Here is a 21,565-nt window from a genome sequence, read left to right as displayed (position 1 = left end):
GTAAAATGAAATGGTTTTACCTGCTTGTTAAACTCTGGTCGGAAAGCCTTTATCCTACAGTCTATCAACACATACATCTGTCTCACAACAGGGCTGGGTGCCAGGTCTCCATACCAGGTTTTTCTGCATAGTCATTCATATGTGGCAGCCTGCCACAATTAAAATAAATGCTGCCACAAAGATATTTTCTATTTGAAGCTGGACCATACCTAAAAAGGGACCTATTGTGCTTTGGGTTTTTTTCCTTTTCTTTATTGTTTTGTATAGTATTTTTGTTTTTGTAAAAACTCTCCTAAGTAATAAAGCCCAAGCTAAAGGGAGCTCTCTCTCCCTCAGAAGGCACTGTATATGTGCATAGAGTGAGCCAGCCGACTAATCAGAGCAGACTGGGATTCTGGGAGGCGGGACATAACGTCAGACAGACTGTTTCAGACAGAGGTGCTGCAGTAAAGGCCAGTATGAGACACACGATGTGTTTCTTGAACATTAAAGCATGTAAACCTATTCTAGTAGACCCCCAACACACAAATATGATCCAGAAAATTAGCATAATAAGGCCTCTTTAAGGATGCTGTTTAAAGATATTTGGTTATTTTTAGCACCACACTTTCGGAGCGTGGGGTGCACTCCAGGCAGAGGTCGAGCAGCAGAACTCTAGGTGTTTTCAAAGTAAATCTTAACCATTCCCTCTGCTGGGTCTAAAAATGCACATTCACTTGCAGCAGCTGCTCCTCTCATCACTCTAGCTGATCAGCTGGGACCTTGTCAACATATCTATTATCCACCCTATGAGTCACAAACTGCTGTTGAGGAAAAAAAAGAACTAAAGGAATGGTATTGAAATTCTCCCAGTCAAACGATACTTGCATTCCATCCTTTTTGTAGAAAAATAATAATTTATATGGCTTTGATCACAGCTGACAATCGCAAGCATTCTTTGCTTTAATGCAACATCTGATTGGCCCACTACAGCTGTAACCCATACGATCTGTGGTGTGGTTAAGTCAAGGGTAACATAATTGATAAAGCTTGTAGATCGGTGTGCTGAGATGTCACCAAAACGTTTGAAAGTACGGCTACGCTACACGCCTGTGGCATCTGGTGCCTTTTTACGCAATTAAATACTTCCATTCACAAGATAAGAATTGAATGAAGTGGGATTTTTTAAAAATTAAATTAAATACTCTATTGGTAACAGAATCACTTTAATGGTAGTGCTACTGGTACTAGTATTGTAATTTTTTTAAGCCCTACTACCTAACTTTCTGGTCCATCTACTTGTAGTACCTCCTCACCTCTCGGAGCCTAGTTTCCTGCTCCAGAACACGACTCTTATTGCTTTGCTCCTGCTGACTCATTTTCTCAAGATGCTCCTCCAGTTTGGCATTCTGGGCCTCCAACTTCCCAGCCTGAGACTCCAAGTAGAACTTCTGTTGGCGTAGCTCTGAAATCATCTCCTCCTGGGCTTTCCTGCCAACACCACACATACTTGTGTGCAAAAAGTTCAATAGGAGCCAATGCAATCTTGTATTGTGCCATTATGTATACATACATTCCAAAGACAAAAAAAACAAGGCATTTTCTGGGAATAATTTTGCACAAACTACACCCTACAACTTCCTCTTTTGCACTTCATCATATATTAAACCATTATGATTAAAGCTAATATTTTACTTGGGATAATCAACAAAAGCTCACAGCTTTCACATTACTGTATTTCATGGATAGAGATGTACTGTCAAACAAAATTACAAAGATTTGTGTAACAGTGCTTACATGTTTTTCTGGGTGTAGATACTGCTGTTGGCTGCCAGTTTGTTGGCCTCAGACAGCTCAGCAATTCGCTGCTCCAGGCTGTTCATCTTAGAGTCCATAGCATTTATGGTCTGAATAGAAATGATGGAGAGTATTGTTTGTGTTTTAATAAAACATTCAGTCACATATTCACATCACTGGCTTTATTTAGGATCAGTTCATCCCCAAAATAAAATAAATAAATAAATTAAAAAGTTTTGCTCCCACCTGCAGTGCTGTTTATCAAAGTAGATGTAGATGTAGATAGAATGTTGGAGATATTGACTGTAGAGATGTCTGCCTTTTCTCTAATGTAATTGAACTAAACAGTACTCAGCTTGTGGTGCTCTAAGTGCCAAAAAAACACTTGAGAAACTCAACAGCAATGTCTATTTCCAAAAATCACGACCTTGTTACTTAAGATATTCCACAGACCTTATTGTGAGCAGTTAGAAGTAGGAAGTATTTTTTTTTACCAAACTACAACTACCACCGTTATCATGGTGCAGAGGAAAGCTTTAATCCACACACGGACAAGAAGCTCATGCTCTTGACAGCAAGAGATGTAAACGTTAGTGCCGTCCTCCTCAGCTTAACTTTCACGTCAGCTCACTCATGTCCATTAGTAGATACATCCTTTCTTCTGTGTGGTGATACAGTTGGTGGGTGTAGTTTGGTAGAGAGAAAATAGTTCCTTCATGAACCTGCTCACAACATGGTCTGTGGATTATCTTAAGTAACCAGGTCCTGATTTCTGGTAAAAAGACATTGCTGTTGAGTTTTTCAAATGCACTGTTTTGCTTTCAGCACCACAAGCGGAGTGCCTTTTAGTTTAATTGTAATGGAGAAAAGGCAGACATCCCTACCACCGATATCTCCAAAACTCTGCAACTCACACCAAACAATCTGAATTGATAATTGGCACTTCAGATATAAGTAAATATATGTTTGTTTTTTTTTTATTTTAGTGTAAACTGTCATTTTATGGCTCATTATTTTGAGTTCTACAATAACCTACCCAAAATTATTCCAAACAAGATATCTATGTCAGTGTGATAAATGCTAAAATACGCCTGAGATAGTGTCACTGCCAAGCTGGTCAGTGCTTACCGCCTTCTGTTCACTGATGATGCTGCACTTCTCCCGCACCTCCTCCTCATATTTGCTCTGACTGGACTCCAGCATCTCCTTATCAGCCATGTCCGCCTTCATCTGGGCCTCCAACACCTGCTCAATGCAAGGTAGCCCACAGAACCATAACCAGGATATCACTTAACAGGACAGAGAGCAGTGTGAAGATGACATACTGTAGATCTCCTGAGCATAGAGTACACCCACAACCTAACCACCTCAAGTATGACCTCCAAATATAGCACAGAGCACTTCCTGATAGTACAGTACATCAGGATGTACCTGCCTGTTGTTGTTTTTTTCTGAGTAGCACCAAAGAGCCTGCACATTTCTGTGTTCATGAATTTTACCTTTATCTTGTCTTCAAAGAGCTTCTCCTTCTGCTTCAGATGAGTCTCCAGTCTTTGGGCTGTGGCTTGGGTCTCTCGCAGATTCTCCTCCAGTGCCTACACAAACATATAAATATGTCATACACACAACTGCTAAAAGTAGACAAAACTTAGTGCCTCCTTTAATTAAAAGGGAGATGTACAAAGAAATGTATCACAAAAAAACAGCTTATACTTATGATATATTTGTGGTATGCAAGAGGTAGTCAGAAGGGCCCCTAAAATCACAAACTCGTAATCAAAATCACTGATGGTTCCTGCTGGTTATGTGTGGTGATTGGAAAAATATAATTATAATGAGTTGTTATTTAGCACATTTGCAAGGCGATTGTGGTGGAGCCAATAAGAGATTAAATAAGCTTACAAACTTAGGCATTTTTGATACCAGATGCAGTATGTTTGTTCAGGCAGTGAGGCAGTGAAAGACTTTGTTAAATGTTTAAAACTGGGGACACATTTTTATCAAATATATTCATGACTTTTAAGTATCCACGCACTAAAATAATAATAACAATAAAAATAATACATTTTATTTTTGGGCGCCTTTCAGGACACTCAAGACACTCACCTTACAAAAAACAAGAGCAATAAAACTGCATAAAATCACATATCATATATGTCACGAACCAAAGTAAAAATATAAAGTTAAAAGAAAGCTAAAAATACATAAAAGTTCAACAACAGTGAATTACACAGAAAATCAGTCTCTTGTCTTTGTTACTATGGATGTAGGAAGGAAGCGGGTTTCAGTATGCATGAGACACACTGTTATCCACATCAATGAGGTCAACCTGACCCCTTCTCTTTTGAGCACTCTCTATCGACATTTTTCACTTGTTATGGCAGGAAAAGCACAGGTGGAACTAAAACATAAAACTCAAGCCCCAGAACTGGTACACCAAAATGGAAAAAAGCAATTATTATTTCCTATGAACTACTACTTTCTCCCCTGTACACCCACACGCTGTTTGTCACTTATTTTGTGTAATTAGACCTCTGATTGGGTTAAAGCTTGGGGCAGATATGCAGCAGATTAAATGATGTGATGTGAAGTCTATGGATGAATAAGAGTAGTAATCTGTATAATTTTTTCAGCTGTACCAAATGTTTTATTTGTTTTTTTACATTTGAAGTTTCTATTGAGAATGTCGATTTGAATGTCTATCATCATATTTTATGTTGTCACCAGCCAAAAACAAAAAAAAGCACCCTCCAACAAATCCTCATAAATTTGAATGAAATGATTCATCAGATTAAAAGAGCTAGTATTATTAATTAATAAAAAGAATTTTAATGTAGGACTGCTGGTAGACCCCTTTGTTTATACAGGTGCATGCCTCCTTCTGTTTGTAGCAAGCAGAATAGTAATCCATTTTTTTTGCCACAATGAAAATGTTGTGTTTGAAAGGCTGAACAACACATTTTTTTAAACAAATTTTGGCTTTTGAACTACAGCACTCTGGAGTTACCGAAAATGTTTGAATCACAACGGTCACAAGCAATTCTACAAATAGTATAATACTAACAATATTCATGTAGTCTAATGTTTATCTGTACAGCACACAAATGTTGATTTAGAATTTGAGTTACGATGTCTAAGTGGAGTTGACCTTTTGGATATTAAAATCATCAGTTCATAATTTTATCCTATTAAACATTTGTGTCAAAGGTAGTCATAACTGGCATTTGAATCCTTGAATTAATGCCCAAATCATGTTTTGTGAGGTCACAGTGATGTCGACCTTTGACCTTTAACCACCAGATTCATATCAGTATATTCTTGAGTCAAAGTGGATGTCTGTGCCAAATTTGAAGACATTCCCTCAGTTGATTTGCGATATATCAGGTCCACAAGAATGAGAGGGATTCAAGGTCACATTGTCTTTTACCACCAAAATCTTTTCAGTTCATCATTGAATCTTATTGAAAATTTGTGCCAAATTTTATAAAATTCCTCCAAGGTGTTCTTGAGATATCACATTCACGAAATTGGACAGTGTCTATATATATATACACTGTCCAATTTCGTGAAAATATATATTATATATATATTCACGAAATTGTACAGTGTATATATATCAGTAAATGATAAACAGGAGGGTTTTTTTTCAGAAATATTACGTAAAATAGCACTTCCTCTGCAATGATGACAATGGGCTATGTTTATCTCACACCTCCTCTGATTATTTTAGCTCCACACAAATGGTGAAAGGTGGGTTACCAGAATCTTATCTGCCATCTGCTGAATCTGCTGGGCCTTGCTCTGGATCTCTTCCTTCAGTTTAGCTTCCCGGCGCTCCACAATCTCCAGCCTTTTCACCTGGTTCTCCAGAGTCTTCCTACCATCCTGCACACGACGGACACAAATAATGCACAAACACAAAAACACACACACAAGTGTTGACTGACAAATAGAATATTTCCTTTAGTTTTACCCCAAACCTTGGGTCAAAAGATCCACGGTGAAAAAAGAAATAGTGCTTTTTGCTGGACATCACAGCACATTTTTAAAGAAATGCTAATTCAACTTAAGATTTCCACTTCAAGGAAGAATTGATGATATACAGTGGCAGCCGCATCCATTTGGCTTGTTAGGGATGCACATCTCCATTGTTTATATCTCATTATTCCAACTTCCTCACAATGGCTCCAAAGAGCCCATTTGCATTCATGTGTGATGGTGTGAGAGGTCTTTGGAGCTGTTTAAATGTGACCACATGAGCATTTTCTTTCCTCTGACTCTGCTGTCCACATTAACCTATGCTAATTACCAAATTTACATGTGAAGTGCTTGATGTGAAGTGCTGGTTAAGAAGAACTTATAACAACCTTTAATTAAATTAAAGTATACTGTACATGTAACTACAGACACTGCAGAAATGAATACATATTAAAAACATATGCATTCTGCATGTATCTTTTATGCATTTATTAGAGCTGGTGGATTGTGTGACTAGGTCACAGTAAAGTTCTGCATTTGACTGAAATAGAAAGAGCTCTGGCAGATTCTTGTGAGATAGTGTTGAAGATGATGAAAGGGTTGCCTGCTGGTGTTTGCACTCTTGCAGTCTGTGGTTAGCAGAGAAAGGTTCAAGGTTTTTATGTTCTTTGTTTGTTCCTTTATATTCCCTACTAACTAAAGCATACACACTTAACAGAAGCATTAAAAGTCCTGTCAACATTCAATGTTCAGATATTTGAAAGTTCATATTATGATTTTGTTTAGAGGAAACCTCATTTAAAGGTCCAATGTGAAGAATTTAGGGGCATCTATTGGCAGAAATAGGGTATAATAATATTCATAATTATGTTTTCATAAGTTTAGAATCACCTGAAAATAAGAATCATTGTGTTTTCATAACAGTAGAACACTGGTGGATGAAGTATCCAAAAGCCATATTTGAGTAAAGGTACACTTTTTTTTTTAAAATGATAAAATGACTTAAAGTTACAGTCACCTATTAGAATGTCACTTAAGTAAAAGTCTTAAAGTATCTGATATATATTGTACTTAAATATGAAAGGTAATTTTAAAACATGAAATGTACTTAAGCATTTAAAGTAAAAGTAGAGGTAGTAAATTCTATCGACAAAAAGCTAGTGGTAAGAATTTTCAGAATCATGAAGTTTATTTCTTCATACAATTAACCACCTTAGAAATAAAACATACATTGCACCTGAGAAACATCTTTTTTTTACAACTTAAAGGATTTAAAGAGGGAAATGCAGTTTTTCTCTTCCTTCCAATTCCTTCATTCATCCTCCCTTCCTTCCCTATTTTGTAGTAAGTAACTAAAATGCTAAGAGGAAACGTAGTGGAGTAAAAGTGAATGTTGCCAGAAATATAAAAACTCAAGTAAAGTACAGATACTCCCAAAAATACTGGAACAAATTATTATCACTTAGTCACATTAGACCACTCCAGTAGAATGAGCTGTTTATATCTACATATGGGGCAGGTCCTCCTCCACAGAGTCTACCGTGTTCCTCCACAGTAGCCTGCCACGGAAAAATCAGACACCCTCAAGAAAGGGCCATTCGCGTCAGCCACAGAAGTTCTCCTACACGCTTGGTACATGGGAGAAGTTTCAATTCTGCAACCTCACTGCTAGATGCCACTAAATCCTACACACTGGACCTTTAATGAAAAACGATAAAACAAATCCTTGCATTTAAGATGTCTGGATGTTTTTTTTTATACAAGAAGCAGAAAAAACAGCAAAACAAAAGAGATGAATAAAAGTGGTAAATTACTAAAGAATAGTAAAAAAAAATTTTAAAAAAAAGCTCCATTATTAAATAGCCTTTACACAGCTATGGATTCTTTTCTCTTTGTTAAATTTAGATGTTAAGACATTTACAATTTAGCCAGTGAATTTAGCCTGTAAGAAAACTGCACAGATACATAATAAAATCAACATAATAGAGGAGGCAGGAGCACTGAGCCACAGGAATTACTGAGCCACTGAGGAATCAGACAGTAAAATGTCTCATGCAGACTGATTTGCTTCATGACACCAGTAACAATAAGTACTTCTCTTTTCAAGACCACACATTGTCTCCACACAATGAATTTAAGAGAACTTTTGGTGATATTGGTACCAAAAAATGTCTGAAACTATGCTTGTTTGTGCGGTGGCACGCCAATAACATTCTTGAATCGGCTTAAAGAGCCTTTGGTTTAGTTTCACACTGTATTTGTACGGTACAGCGAGGTAGCAACAGAAATACAAAAACATGAACACAAGTGGATACATTTTCAAATAATGATAAACTGTGTCAAACATTTTGCCTATCTATCAAGTTATCATGCCATCACAGCACAAGTGTTCCTCAGAAAGTGCAGAAACAACATGTTTACAAGAGAACATATGGGCTCATTGTGCTTAGCAGATACCCAAGCCAGATTTATTTATGTAACACTTTTAACAAAAAGGTCTGTGATGTTGCAAAGCAACAAATGACATGATACACAAAAGAATGAGAACAAACAGGCAAGGGGCCAGAACACATATATGCTAGGCTATGTGTGTATGTGTACTGTATGCGTGATAATGGAGGCGTGTGTGTATACCTCAGTCTCGCGGAGGCGTCTACGCAGGCTGTCACTGGAGTCTTCCTTGTTCTGTAGCCTCTCCAGATCTCGCTCCATGCGCTCTTTGGCGGCTCTCATACTCTGAAGGAGGTCTGTAGCTTCAGCGCTAGCCTTTAACGACTAGGTGTTGAAAGAAAAATATCACTTTAACAGTGTTTGCTGTTATTTACACATACATAAATGACAACACATGTCTGATGCAACATGCCAGTGTTGAATGATTAATAACTACACTGAATAAAAGAACTGAGTCAAAACCAGACGGTTGTGCGGTTGTATGCTTCCATGTTCCAGTCAAGTTGCACTTACAGTTTACATCCATGTCTCTGAAAACATGGATGCCTCACACACATCTTCCCCCTGGTAGAACTGAAGATCTATATAATCAGTTTGGTACCTTATCAAATGTCTCCCCTTCTGGTTTCTAAAATATGACGTTGAGTGATGACCAAATAAGTGATTTTTCAGAACATTATGATCAAGCTGACCTTTGGCATTTTCGATACCAAATGTCATCATTTCATCATTTTTTCCTGGTGAGATATTTTTTGAAATTTTGTCATAATTATACATGAATTCTTGAGGTAACTGTAACCTAAAAAAACATTTTTTTTAGGTCACAGTTACCTTGGCTTTTAACCTCAAAAGTCTAAACAGTTTTTTCTTGAGTGGACGTTTGTGCCAAATGTAAGGAATTCCCTTCAAGGTTTTCTTGAGATATTCAAGCGAATGAGATTGATGCAAGGTCACACTGACCTATGAACACCAAAATCTAATCAATCCTTTTTTGGGTCCAAGTGAACGTTTGTGTCAAATCTGAAAAAATCCCCAAATGGTGTTTGTGAGATATCACATTTATGAGAGAGGGACAGACGGAGGTATGGAAATATGGACGGATGGACAGGTGAACGACCCGAAAACATAATGCCTCTGGCCAACAAAAATAATTTGAACATGTATCAGTATAACAATTGTAAAACAATTAAAATACATGGAATGAATTGGTTTTATATGCAGCTGCATCACCTGCTCAGTACACCTAGTAACCCTTGTTTACAGTGCAGGTTCTTGATTTAACTGTATAAGCAATGATTGACATTCTTTTCCGAAGTTCAGTGGCTACTAAGACACAAACTGCTGTATATTAATATGAAATCCTTAACCAAACTATGCAAGGTTATTTTAAGAATAAAGTGCTACCCTAATGATTATTTCATAAACTATTTTGCATCGAGTCAGAAGTAGACCTATTCCAAATGTGGGCTCAATCAGCCTTGAATACCAGCTCCACAACCTCATGTGCTCTTGGCAGAGAGAATTATAGTTTTAAATATTCATTTCTAGCAAAAAGACAATTAGGATGAAATTATCTTTGCTAATGAGGCAAAACTGTTTGATTGCTGATAATTAAGTTGTAAGTCTGGTTTTAAAAAGACAACTTAATAGTTCTGGGGCCATAGACCAAATCTGACAGATAAAAAAATGAGGTCAGGGAGGGTGAAGAAGGAGTTTATACACTCATCTGAAAGGGTAAAATGCTGTTACATCACTCGCATTTGGGAGCACAAGCTCATATAAATTATTCATTAATCTTCCCAGCAAAAATATTTTACCTTGGCAAGCTTCTCTTGAAGTTCTTGGATCCTGGTCTGCTGCTCAGCACTGGTCTAAAAATGAAAAATACAGCCATTACGATGTGTAAAGGTTGATACTAAAGCTTCTCATCCTTTCTTAAAGTTACTTGAACCTGTCAGCATATTTACTGAGACATATTCAGCCACCCTCACCAATTAACGAATCTAATTACAGTTAAATAAACTTTTTTTTTTTACCTTCTCCAACTTGGTGACCTGCTCCTCTGCATCCACTCTGCCCTGTTCTTTGGCCTGTAAAGATATCGGAAACTCTTAGATCCCTCCCTTTAATGATCATGGCAAGATGACAGCCAAGCAAAAACTTCATAATGACTACCGGTTACTTTGATTTACACTGAGAAACCGCAGCTCCTTTCTATGTAACTTTCAGGGTCATTAACAGCTGTAGGTACAGTGGAGACCTTCTGTATCCTGTGCTGGTAGTCAGCAGCCTTCCTCTTCAGTTCCTCGCTGGTCTGCCGAGACTCTTTCAGCTCAGACTCATACAGGTCGCTACGGCGACGGGCAGCAGACAGGTCCTCCTCCAGTTGTCTTATAGAGACTCGCATCTCCTCCAGCTGGGCATGATATTCCTGCACAAGAAAAACAGCAACCCCCGATAGAAGATGTAAAAGGATGTAGGAGCTGCAGAGCAATAATCTAACACACACAAAGGGAGTAATAACACTGAAAAATTCCAATATGCTATTTCCATGGCCAAGGAAAGTTCAGTCAATATTTGTGAACACAAGCTGCTCTTGTTCAAAGCTAGAAACCAGAGAAGAAAGTCTCAAACTCACATGTTTTCATAGGGTATTAAGTCTGGGGCTGCTCTATAGACAATGAATGGGAGCCTGATATTGTGGACCTACAGAACGTGTTTCCGTTTTTCTATAGAGATGAGCTTTTTTCTATTGTACTGATCTCAGTTCTGACACAGGTATGTACCTGTACACCAAGAACTTTCTCACTAGGTGCTCCCAGAGTCATCTCTTTCACCAATCATTGTCTATGGAGCAGTTCCAGACTTTACAATGGCTTCTAAAAAGAACATTTCAAGGTTCAAGAGCTCTTTTCAACAGAGACATGTTAAGGTCACTTTGCATAAATTTGCTGCAATGGTAGAAAGGCACTTTTAAAATTGAAAAAAAAAGCTAATTGAATAACAAGTAGACAGAATTCAAAAAGACCGTGTCCCATTCCAGTAACTTTTTGGCAGGGGTACAGTCCAAAAAAACATTAGTACACATGAAAAACTCTCTCTCAAATCCAAAAACTAGAGTGCTAAAACTCAGATTAGTAATGTTATCAAGTATACAATTTTTTTCAAATACTGGAAAAAAAAAAACCCAGAAGATGTACCCTTACAGTCAGATCATTCTCCTGGTTGCTCTTAGTATTATCTAGAGCATCTTTCACCATCCACTGTCTAATAGAGCAGCTCCAGATTTTATAGCCCATGGCATCACAAATTTGAGTTTTAGCACTGTAGTTTTTGGATTTGAGAGAGAATTGTTTATGTTTACTAATATCTTTGGACAATTGTGCTTACAAGTGGCCAAAATTCAAAAAGACTGTGTTCCCAATCCAGGTGCTTTTTGGCAGGATTGTAGTCCAAAAATATTAGTAAACATGAACAACTGTCTCCCTAATCCAAAAACTAGAGTGCTAAAACTAAAACTGTCATCAAGTACAAAGTCTGGAGCTTCTCCATCAACAATGAATTGGTAAAGATGTTACAGATGACACTCAGAGCCCCCAGGGAAATGTTCTGTGTATATGGGTACATTTTCCTGTTCTGTCTGAGCCATGAACACCACAACAGAAAAAGGCAAATTTGGGTTAAAAAAAAAGGAAAACAAACATTCTGTGGGTCCTCAAATCAGACTCACAGCAGCTCCAGACTTTATACTTGATGATATCACAAATGTCTTTGGATTTAAAAGAGTTGCTAATCTTTACTGATATTTCTGGACTGTGCCCCTGCCAAAAAGTGCCTGGAATGGGACACAGTCTTTTTGAATTCTGGCTACTTGTAAGCACAATAGTAGGCTACTTAAAAAAAATAAAATAAAATATTTGTCTAGCAGCTACCATTGCAGCATATTTATGAAAAGCGATGACGACATGTCTTAGGTGGAAAAGAGCTCTCCGTCAAATCCTGAACCTGTTTGAAGAACATGTTCTAGTTAGAAGCCATTGCATCATTTATAAGAACAAACTCATTTATAAGAGATGTAATCTAAGATGCGCTGCCAGTACAGAAGCACAATCAACTGAAAAGGATGAAAATGCTTCAATGAGGGTAATTAAAGGCTTGTATGAAAGCCATTATTTGTCAAATGTGTTTGCAGTTATTGGAGTGCAGAGATACTACAAAAGGGTAGCAAAGTATAACCAGGCTAATGATATGAAAAGGCACTGAACAGAAGAAAAGAATTTGAAGAGAAAAATTTGATCAGCCAGAATCACTTAATGCACATGTCTGTTTAAAAGTAATTAGTCACAGCCTAACAGATCTAATTTCAACCTCCTCATCAGCGTGCTGGGCACATCGGCCTGTCTGTCAGGCTAATAAAAAGTAGCATCCTTCTGCATCCAGAGAGACTGACGCTTAACCGACACAGATTAGGACAAGTGAAGCAGACAACATCAGACATGCTGAAAAGGGTGCTAACAGTGAAGTTAAAGTGGGACAGGAGGTTACATATATAACCACGAATCTCTCAGTAAAGAGACAATCTCCCTAATCGGCTAGCTTATGTTGGCCTTCCATGTTTGGTAGCTGACCTGTTTGTGTCAAGTAAGAAAAAAACTCCTGTGAGGTGGCTGTGCACAGTATAAAAGTACCTGGGTGCCTGCCCCCCACTGATCATTTTGGCTTCACAAAAGCAGGTTGACAGCTCCCATCAATGAGAACTGACTGGATCTCCTGGGTACTACATTTTATCTGGTCATGACTTCCCAAGTCAACAAAAGCTAGAACTTGTTTTCAAATTTCAAACAATGACTCAGTATAAGGAAATGAAAGAAAAGGGAATTCAGCTTTCAATGTGACGTTAAACATCTAAGAGCTTGTGGAGCGCTGAATCACAATATCCTTTCATTACAGAGAACCTATTGTATATTCCCTGTTCTGTCCTTGGTCCATTCAGGTTATCTGTGTGCAAAAAATACTTTGTAATAGATACCTTTGTGTTAGAATTTCACCATTGTGGATCATTTACGGGTATTTAAAACACTTCCAAAAAAAACAGAAAAATCATTCCAAATCCTACAAAAAAGAATATATTTGAGTTTTAAAATGGGCATTTGCCTTCAAAACTATCCCTTTATACAGCAGATTTATAGATTTAACACCTTGTTGAGACTGAGAGAGACCTTCACATTAGTAATTATCTGTCTGTGGGCTATCTTGGGGCTGCGTACAATCTTTATTGGAGGTATCATCTGCCCTAAAAGCACACAACGCTCATGACTGCAAATCACGAACATGATTAACTCTCAGTAAGGGTGATTTTAGGTAATAACAGAAGCAATTCTGTATTTCATTTTGTTGTTTGGCTCAATCAGCCTCAGGTTTAAGACTGGTAAACTGGCATACTTTACTATTAAGGTTATCCCTTGAGTTCCACTTAAAGATATGAACTTCTTTTGCTCTTTCCCTTTTAGCTCAGTATATTTGCCCTTAAACAAAACATTCATTGCCTCGCAATTTCCCTTTCTATATATACATGGCCGCTTCTGTTAAAGCACGACTTTTCTACGATGGAAAAGCACTCATCAACATTGGGTAAAGCTGTGTAAGGTTTGGACTGAATGCAGCAGACCGCCAGAGGATCCTCAACAATGGCATATGCCTAGCAGCCAGTCAGACCACAGGGGAAAAATGAAACCAAAAACACCAAACAAAGAGAGGGAGGAGAGCCAGCATCAGGGTGAGGCTGACCTGACTTGGACCGTGAGCTGTTCATCTACCAAGCCTCCCAGTGGATGAGATGAGATTGAGACTCACTTAACATCGGGAAATCAGACACTGCTCTGCACACATCTTCACAGAGACATGGTTAACCCCTTACATCCCAGATCAAGTTGTTGCACTGTAACAACATACCTTGTTGGGAGCCATAAGACACAAGACTGATGCAAATTCAAAAAATGCTCTGTAGGAATTGAATGATGCCACCAGCAGTAACATGCCTGAGCAACCAGATGGAATCTTCATATTAGCTGCTGATTTTATTCAATTAATCCTTCAACTCTAAAGATGTAGCAGGATCAAGGAAAAATTAAATTTTATTTCTTTAAACTTGGTTTTAAAAAATGACTAATAAATCTACCTTCTACCTTCTGTTGTATGCGAAATTATCATTTTTTTGCACATAGAAAATATATTTTTTAAATATCCTTACCAGTGAGCTTTAGTCCATTTACTGCAAAATCGGATTAGTTTATGTTCCTGCTGGCTTTTTTCTAATAACCTGCTGTTGTGTTTAAAACATATGTCAGCCTTACACCAGTAAGGGTTTTACCTCAGTTGGTTTGAACTCCCATGATTCATAAAACTCAGTCTGAGCTGTCTTAACTTGATCTTGACATTCTGGTAAAATCAAACATATTTAATAGTACTGTAAGTCTTTAGTTTTGGCTCATGCAAAAACCGAATGATGTGAATACTGTCAACAACTAATAGCTGCGCCCTCTCCAGCACCAAACAACAAGCAGCAAACCAGGTACACAGTAAACATGGAAGGGACTCCAGGAAGGCGAAAGAATGTCAACAAGTCTCAGTTCTCTTGTTCTGTGGAAAAGGAGGAGTAATTGGTAAAGTTTATGACTAAACAAGAGTCTGTGTTTATTATAGCGTGTATCTGATTCACTAATAAGCACTTATGCTGTGACAAATCTTAATCTTTAAACAGTTCGCCCCTCACTCTCATAGTCTCCTCCCACTAAAATAACAAAGCTAACAAACAGACGTTGGTAGTGAGTTAAGGCAAAAAAAAACCATTCAAAACTGTTGTATGCAAATACAGCACGTACGCAAATATGTCATATGACAACAGAATACTGTCAAAATATGACATCTCTTATCTTGTACTGAGAGTTTTGTGTTTTTGCTGACATGTGAGGAAATGCTAATATACAGTATGTCATACCTGTTTGGCATAATATTTTTCTCCAGGAGCATGATGGGAAATAATTTAAAAGTAATCAAGTTGTAAACTAAATAGCCACACAGGGTTATGTTAGAATGAAATAATGAAAAATGTAAAACCACAAAACTTTTTATGATGGGATGACATAGATAACCATAGGCAATCTAGTGCATACTTGTGATTTTTGTCTGCCTCTGTCTGAACTCAAGGGCCCACTGGTTCAAAAGATAGAAAGGGGTATTCAGACCTTACTACTAGATGCCATTCTTGCACAGACTGGTCCTTTAAGTCTGCATTTGTTTTTTGCCTACTAAAAGAGCTTTTTTTTTAAAAAAAAAAAATAAATAAAAAAAAAAAAAAAAAAAAAAATGCAGACTTAAAGGATATTAATTTTAATGATAATTTTGGCTTTTTGCCCTTATTTGAAAGGACAACTAAAGATAGATGAGGAAGGGAGAGAGAGGGTGGCATGTAGCAAAAGGCTCTGGGTAGGCATCAGCCTTTAGTGCATGAGGTGCATGCTCCTCCAGGTGAGCTATCACCCCCCACCCCCCTCCCCAGGCTAATACCCTTTTCCCAACAAGCAGCTTTTTAAACACATGAACACTCATTAAAAATAGGCGATAGACTTTCCCATGGCCAGTAGACCAGAACTGTGTACACAACTCTGGTGTAGATGAGTATGCCTTACTGTTTTTTAAAGGTGTGTCACATTTGGCAGCATGAATGTGCAGGACACGGGTTAGTAAACATTAGAGAGCAGCATGGAGCCCAGTGAAAATGTAACAAGAGTTACTTCTTTTATATACCTGTTACTTAATCAATCTCTCTTTCAAATGTAGCATCAACTAATTTTCAACGATGTTTGAGTGCTGCTTGGATGGGGACAGACGGTATTTTGTGGTGGTGCATAATTGCATCATTTCTGAAAAGGGGCTGCTCTGGGCCGATCAGAGCTGGAGCCGATGAATACCCGTGACCATGCAGAGTCATTTGTCCCGGGAATGAATGCAGATCGCAACATTTCACAATAAAGGCAGATGCTAGTGGGTGTCAGTGTTTTTCTTTGTCCAGTGGGACAGGGGCTTAATAATACTTAGAAATAGAAAACAAATAGAAATGCAGACCTGTCGATTCACGTAGATCCAGTGCCCTTGATTATGAAAGCTTACATATACAATACACACATGAATTGATGGCCCAGGAAGTGTTATGGGTTCTAGCCTCTTTTGACAGAAACAGTGTGGTTTTCCATATGTCTTTGGTGAAATAGTTTCCGTGCATGTGTTTGCAGGTCTTAATGGCTTTGGCGCAGTTTGCTTTTCTTTGAAAATGAATCTATCCCCAATCTCTACTGTTTGTTGATCCAACACTGCAAGGTTTCTGCATGAAAATGATAAACACTGCAGTCATATGACAGAGCGTGGGAGACAGATGCTTTTCAAGATGAAATGCTGGATTAAGCCGGCGTAAATACCCTGCTGAGAGGCACCAATGGGAACACAGAGCCAGATAATGTGCATGAGCAGCAAACTATACTCATAAATTTGTAGATACAGACTATAATCATTTTGCTCTAATCATAATTTATCCATGCACGAATTGCTTTGAGAAGGCTTGTTATTTTTAACTCCTTCCCAGTTATACACATCCCTTCACAAGGTGCTCAGATTAACCACAGCCTTGCAGCTGTTGACCAACACAATCCTTTACTCACATTTCCTGACAATCCTGATGGGGGAGTGTTATCAATTTTTTCACTGACAGAATTCAATTTTAACTTGTGCCTGCAGACAGTTTACGAGCGAAAGCATCTTTACCTTTATTATTTGGAGAACACAAGAGTGATTAAATGGACATAAATAACATGTGTGATAACAACCGGCATATCCTTCTTATTATCATATTTGGACCATAATGTTTACATGAGCACAGAGAAATCGGGTTATTCATATTCCCCGTATACATCCCAGTTTCTTTCAAAATACTCCAGCTAACACATTGAGTTCTTTTAAAAGTATTAATCAATTAATTAATTACATGCTCATACACAAAAAAGTGAGACTCCAAAAACCAATGATAAACAGATAATTCATGTCATGTAAACACACTCATAGATTGGTTGGGAAATCAAAAAGTTCTTTGGGTAGCAATGCACGCCAGAATTGTCAAACTAGCAATCTAATAAGTCTACACTCGTGCTTGCTCCATGAAGCCGTGAGCAAAAGTATAAGAGTGAATAAATACTCATAACCAGATTAGCAGGTGCTGCTCTACATAGCAACATGTTAAAATCAACACTGACATAGCAATGTTGCTGAGGAAAAGGATCCCCAAGGGCCTCAGTATGCTTTAAATGAAAAGCAAGACATATATTCTGACAGGGTCTCAAAACTTTTTGTTTGCACGTTGAAACTGTTGGCTGCATCTAACAATTTCTGTAACTTTCCAAACTACCTGACAACCTGGGCCACTTCATGTAACAATTGGCCAGGTGTTTAGAAACGACAAAGTAGACAGGATTTGACCTTCTCTGTCAAACTCTCTTTTTTCCTTTCTCATGCAGCTGTTTTCTGCACTTTTCTTGTGCGCAGCTGAGTGCAACACCATAAAAACCTTCAAGGAGAGGCTGTCTGAAAGTGCGCCCCCTCATCCAGCTTGTACCCTTTCATTGTTTAAAGACAGCAAAGATATGCAGCCACAGAGGAGAGAGATCAGGGCGGCAGTGGGATGTAGGCAGGCCTTTTGACCCCCCTCTGAGTGAAGCCATTCAAAACAGGTATAAACACATTTGTCTTTAATCATAGTTTGTTCCAAGTACACTGAACCCTTATATGTATATGTTCCCAATCTGCAGAGTCTTAAAACAATAGTCAGGTACCAATATGAACAATTTTGCTTGCTGTAATCAGTCCACCTGTGCACACTCACCACTATGAGCTCCCTTCCTACTGTGCCTCCAATATAAGTGATTTTAGTATTATATATTATAGTAAAATATTTAATAGTATAGTAGTACTATACAGTATTGTCCTTTTATGATACAGAATGTATCAGCGAAATGTTCACTGACAATGTCTATAAGTATTTTCTGCCAAAACATGCAATCTTACATCACACTGGCCACTCATAGTGTCTACAGTCTAGTTGACATTTAATCAAAATCACAATCTTTCCCTAACCTTATCCAAAGTGCTTTTGTTGCCTAAACATAGTCACAGGCAGCAGTTATATTACTGCAACATACTTATAGATGCAATTTAGTAATATAAAAATGTAATTTGCAGGAGACGGGGTTTCCCCTTTTAGGACAGATGCCTGGACCACTTCCACAGGCTTCACTTGCCAAGGAGCCACAGATTAATTCCAAGGTCTGTTTTAACTGAATGAGCCCCTTCTACTATGATATGGTATTGTATACCAAGTAAATATTAAATGAGAGTAGTAAATTGCGTTTTCTACGTGGAAGAAGTATGTGTATGCACAGAACATGACAAAAATACATTTTTTAAGAGTTGCTTGTGAGTGTATTGAGATAAGAAATAATGAAAAAGCTCTATTCAGGACAGGGTGCATCCGTCTAACAAATCACTAATTTTAGGGTGGTATATCAACTGATGATCTGTTTCTCAAACAGCATGAGCTAAGGCCCCAGCACCTCATCACGACAGCCTGCCCACTGCATCAGTGCTCTCCCCACTCGTAGGTATATGGCTCTCATCACCATAGCAACCATTGCACAATGTATTCTGTGCTTGGTAACCAGCACTAGTGTAGGCTGAGAAAAACAGGTTGCTTTTCTATTACCTTTTTCAAAAAAAAAAAAAAAAATCATGCCAGGATGATGATTTTTCATGCTCTATCTGTTGTTCTAAGCTGTCAATCTCTTAACAGCTTCATTCTCACAGTTAGCAACACTTGGTCATGTGGTGCTGCCACACATGCAGAACTATACGCACATGCACAGACACTCGTACATGCCACACACTCATCATGTTTGATTTCAGTAATTAAGGGCTGTGTGTACAGTAAAGCTCCCCTGTGTCTTTCTCCTGTAATAGTATTCCTGATTTCACAGATACACACTGAGTTGACACAGCACACACTCCATACAGTCTTGACGAATTAAACAGAGGACTACAGATTGTGTAAAATAACTTAGTCTGTAAAATGTGGCACATTGCTTTTTTTGCAAATAAAGGAATAAACTATAGATCACTGAAAGCAGATTTTTTTTCACTAATTACTTAGTTCATCTTTTCCTCTCAAAATCCTCAAACATTGAAAATCTTCTATACTGTAGATGACCTGCACCATTATATTATTGTAAAAAGGTTCAAGGATTAAAAAAAGTGACAATAATCACACAACTATTTACATTAATAGTGTACTGCAATATGAGGCATTTCTGAACATACTGTAGGTTTGTGATGTTATACTGACAACCGCCTGACAGAGAGTGGTGGGGATCCAACAACATCTAATGTCTCTCTAATTAACACACACCCCACACACTCAGCCTTGGTGAGTTGACCTACTCCATCTGACTGCTGTTATGAAATACTCTGCTTTTTTTTTTCAAAATAAAAAAAGATTATTTTAGCATTCTGGCTTTATGCATTACATACAGTACAGTGTTTACATCACTGAGTTCAAACAAGTAAAAAATTCTGCCACAAAAGGGCGTGCATGTGTTTTGTTTTCTGTCGACGACAAACCGTTTCAAGAATTGTACAATTTACAAAACTTTGATTAAATTTTAAGTGATTGTGACGTTAGATCAGTGGAGACAACATTTGGAATTAAAGAGTATATATTTTAACCCAGTGGCGCCCAAGATGGAGTCCTACCTGTTCTTTGATCTCTTGGAGCTTGTTGCTCTGCTCCCGGATGTCATGGAGGAGCTGCAGAGCTTTATCGTCCTCCTGTGACACCTCCATCCGAGCCTGTTCCAAACTGCGCTTTAGACTCTGAAACCAAGACATGCACATGTAAGTTGGTTGTAGGTTGGGTACACCCAGCTAAAACTACAGACAGTCTGATACAGTGTTGTCCCCTCTTTTTTCTTTTTTTTTAAATGGGGGCCAGATTACATAATGTGAAAATCCCTGGGGGGCAGCTGCTTCTCATGTCAGATAGGTTATTAAAAAAAAAAAAAAAAAAGACATTAAAAAAATCAAATAAAAATGACATCTTTAAGTAAAAAAGTACACAACCTTCCACCGCTCCTGAAAGTGACAGCCCTCACTGTCGACTTTACGCGCCTTTGCCGTGGTCATGTTAGTTTGGTCACTGTTAGTTTGCTTGTTTACCTTCTGGTTACAAAAACACATTAGTTTTGCCTCTGTAGTTCCTAATTGGTGCATGTCTACAAACTGTATGATTGTCCTGTCATTATCAGGGGAATGAAAACAAATGCAAAGTGATCTTGTTGGTTTAACCAATATTGTGTTAATCATATAGTATATTCTGAAAGACAAGCCAAGGGCCCTTTAAGTTTGGGCCACAGTTGGCTTCTGGGCTGGACTTAGGCATGGCTGGCCTAGTACAATCACTCCGCAGTGGTTATAATATGATGTTTCTAATGAAACTCTAATGAAAATAGGTGTTTATTCTGTGCTGTTGAATTGGAATGTGTTATGCTGACAGGTGTTTCTAATATTTTGTCCACCCAAATTACAGTATGTCAGTAAATGTCCTGCGGTTCTAAAAGAAAGCACTGCACCCATAGCAGTCAAATCCTTCTAATGTGTGTTCATTGTAGAAGCTACAGGGCTACTCACACTACATTCTGTGATGTAGGTTGCCAGGTCTTGTTCCAGGATAGTCCTCTGGGTCTCTGAGGCCTTCAACTCTATATCCTTCTGCTGCAGCACTGACTCAAGGTCAGACATCTTCCTCTGGACGAGTGAGATCTCCTGCTCAACCTGGAAACAAGAACACAGCATGGACCTAACTTCTATCTGACAGTTTGGTATGGTTTAATGAGTCTCTGGGGCCTGTGGATGTTAGTAGATATGCTTTTTTTTCTTTCAGCATCCCTTGACGGTGTAGCTGTGTTAAGGACATCTTCTCATTGTTTTAAATATAACAGTTTTAGGAACAATGCACCTGTAATGCTTGCGTGTCTGTGTGTGCAAGTGTAAGAGACTGCACTTGTTTGGCGGTACATGTCATTGGTAGCGATTGATGATACAATTAGATGTGCCATTACAGCATTAAAGGGCCTGAGGAGCACTGGAAACCAGAAAAACAGCAGGGCTGGCAGCACAGCCACAGATACACAGTCACAGCACTTAGTGTACAGCAGCACTAACACACAGTCAGCATGCAGACACATGCTCACAACAACAAAGCACAACA

The 21,565-nt window shown here is 38.2% G+C and overlaps 1 protein-coding gene across 7 annotated transcripts in view; it reads right to left on the bottom strand.

The window, feature by feature from the left end:
- Window positions 1-21,565, bottom strand: part of LOC121944223 (citron Rho-interacting kinase) — an 83,644-nt gene that overhangs the window by 55,279 nt on the left and 6,800 nt on the right. For 4 of the 7 annotated variants that reach the window (XM_042487949.1, XM_042487946.1, XM_042487952.1 and 1 more), the window contains exons 3-13: window positions 20,986-21,129; window positions 20,053-20,172; window positions 10,466-10,636; window positions 10,242-10,295; window positions 10,023-10,076; window positions 8,389-8,529; window positions 5,536-5,661; window positions 3,276-3,371; window positions 2,905-3,021; window positions 1,777-1,886; window positions 1,296-1,470 (exon numbers count right to left, since the gene is read on the bottom strand). In XM_042487949.1, coding sequence (XP_042343883.1) covers window positions 1,296-1,470; window positions 1,777-1,886; window positions 2,905-3,021; window positions 3,276-3,371; window positions 5,536-5,661; window positions 8,389-8,529; window positions 10,023-10,076; window positions 10,242-10,295; window positions 10,466-10,636; window positions 20,053-20,172; window positions 20,986-21,129 — 1,308 coding nt within the window. Of the gene's footprint in view, window positions 1-1,295; window positions 1,489-1,776; window positions 1,887-2,904; window positions 3,022-3,275; window positions 3,372-5,535; window positions 5,662-8,388; window positions 8,530-10,022; window positions 10,077-10,241; window positions 10,296-10,465; window positions 10,637-20,052; window positions 20,173-20,985; window positions 21,130-21,565 lie in introns of all 7 variants that reach the window. The other 3 variants (XM_042487947.1, XM_042487945.1, XM_042487950.1) reach the window with 1 other exon arrangement.

This window comes from Plectropomus leopardus, chromosome 6 (assembly GCF_008729295.1).
Source record: "Plectropomus leopardus isolate mb chromosome 6, YSFRI_Pleo_2.0, whole genome shotgun sequence".
NCBI classification, from domain to species: domain Eukaryota; kingdom Metazoa; phylum Chordata; class Actinopteri; order Perciformes; family Serranidae; genus Plectropomus; species Plectropomus leopardus.
This window is presented reverse-complemented; position numbering and strand designations above follow the sequence as displayed.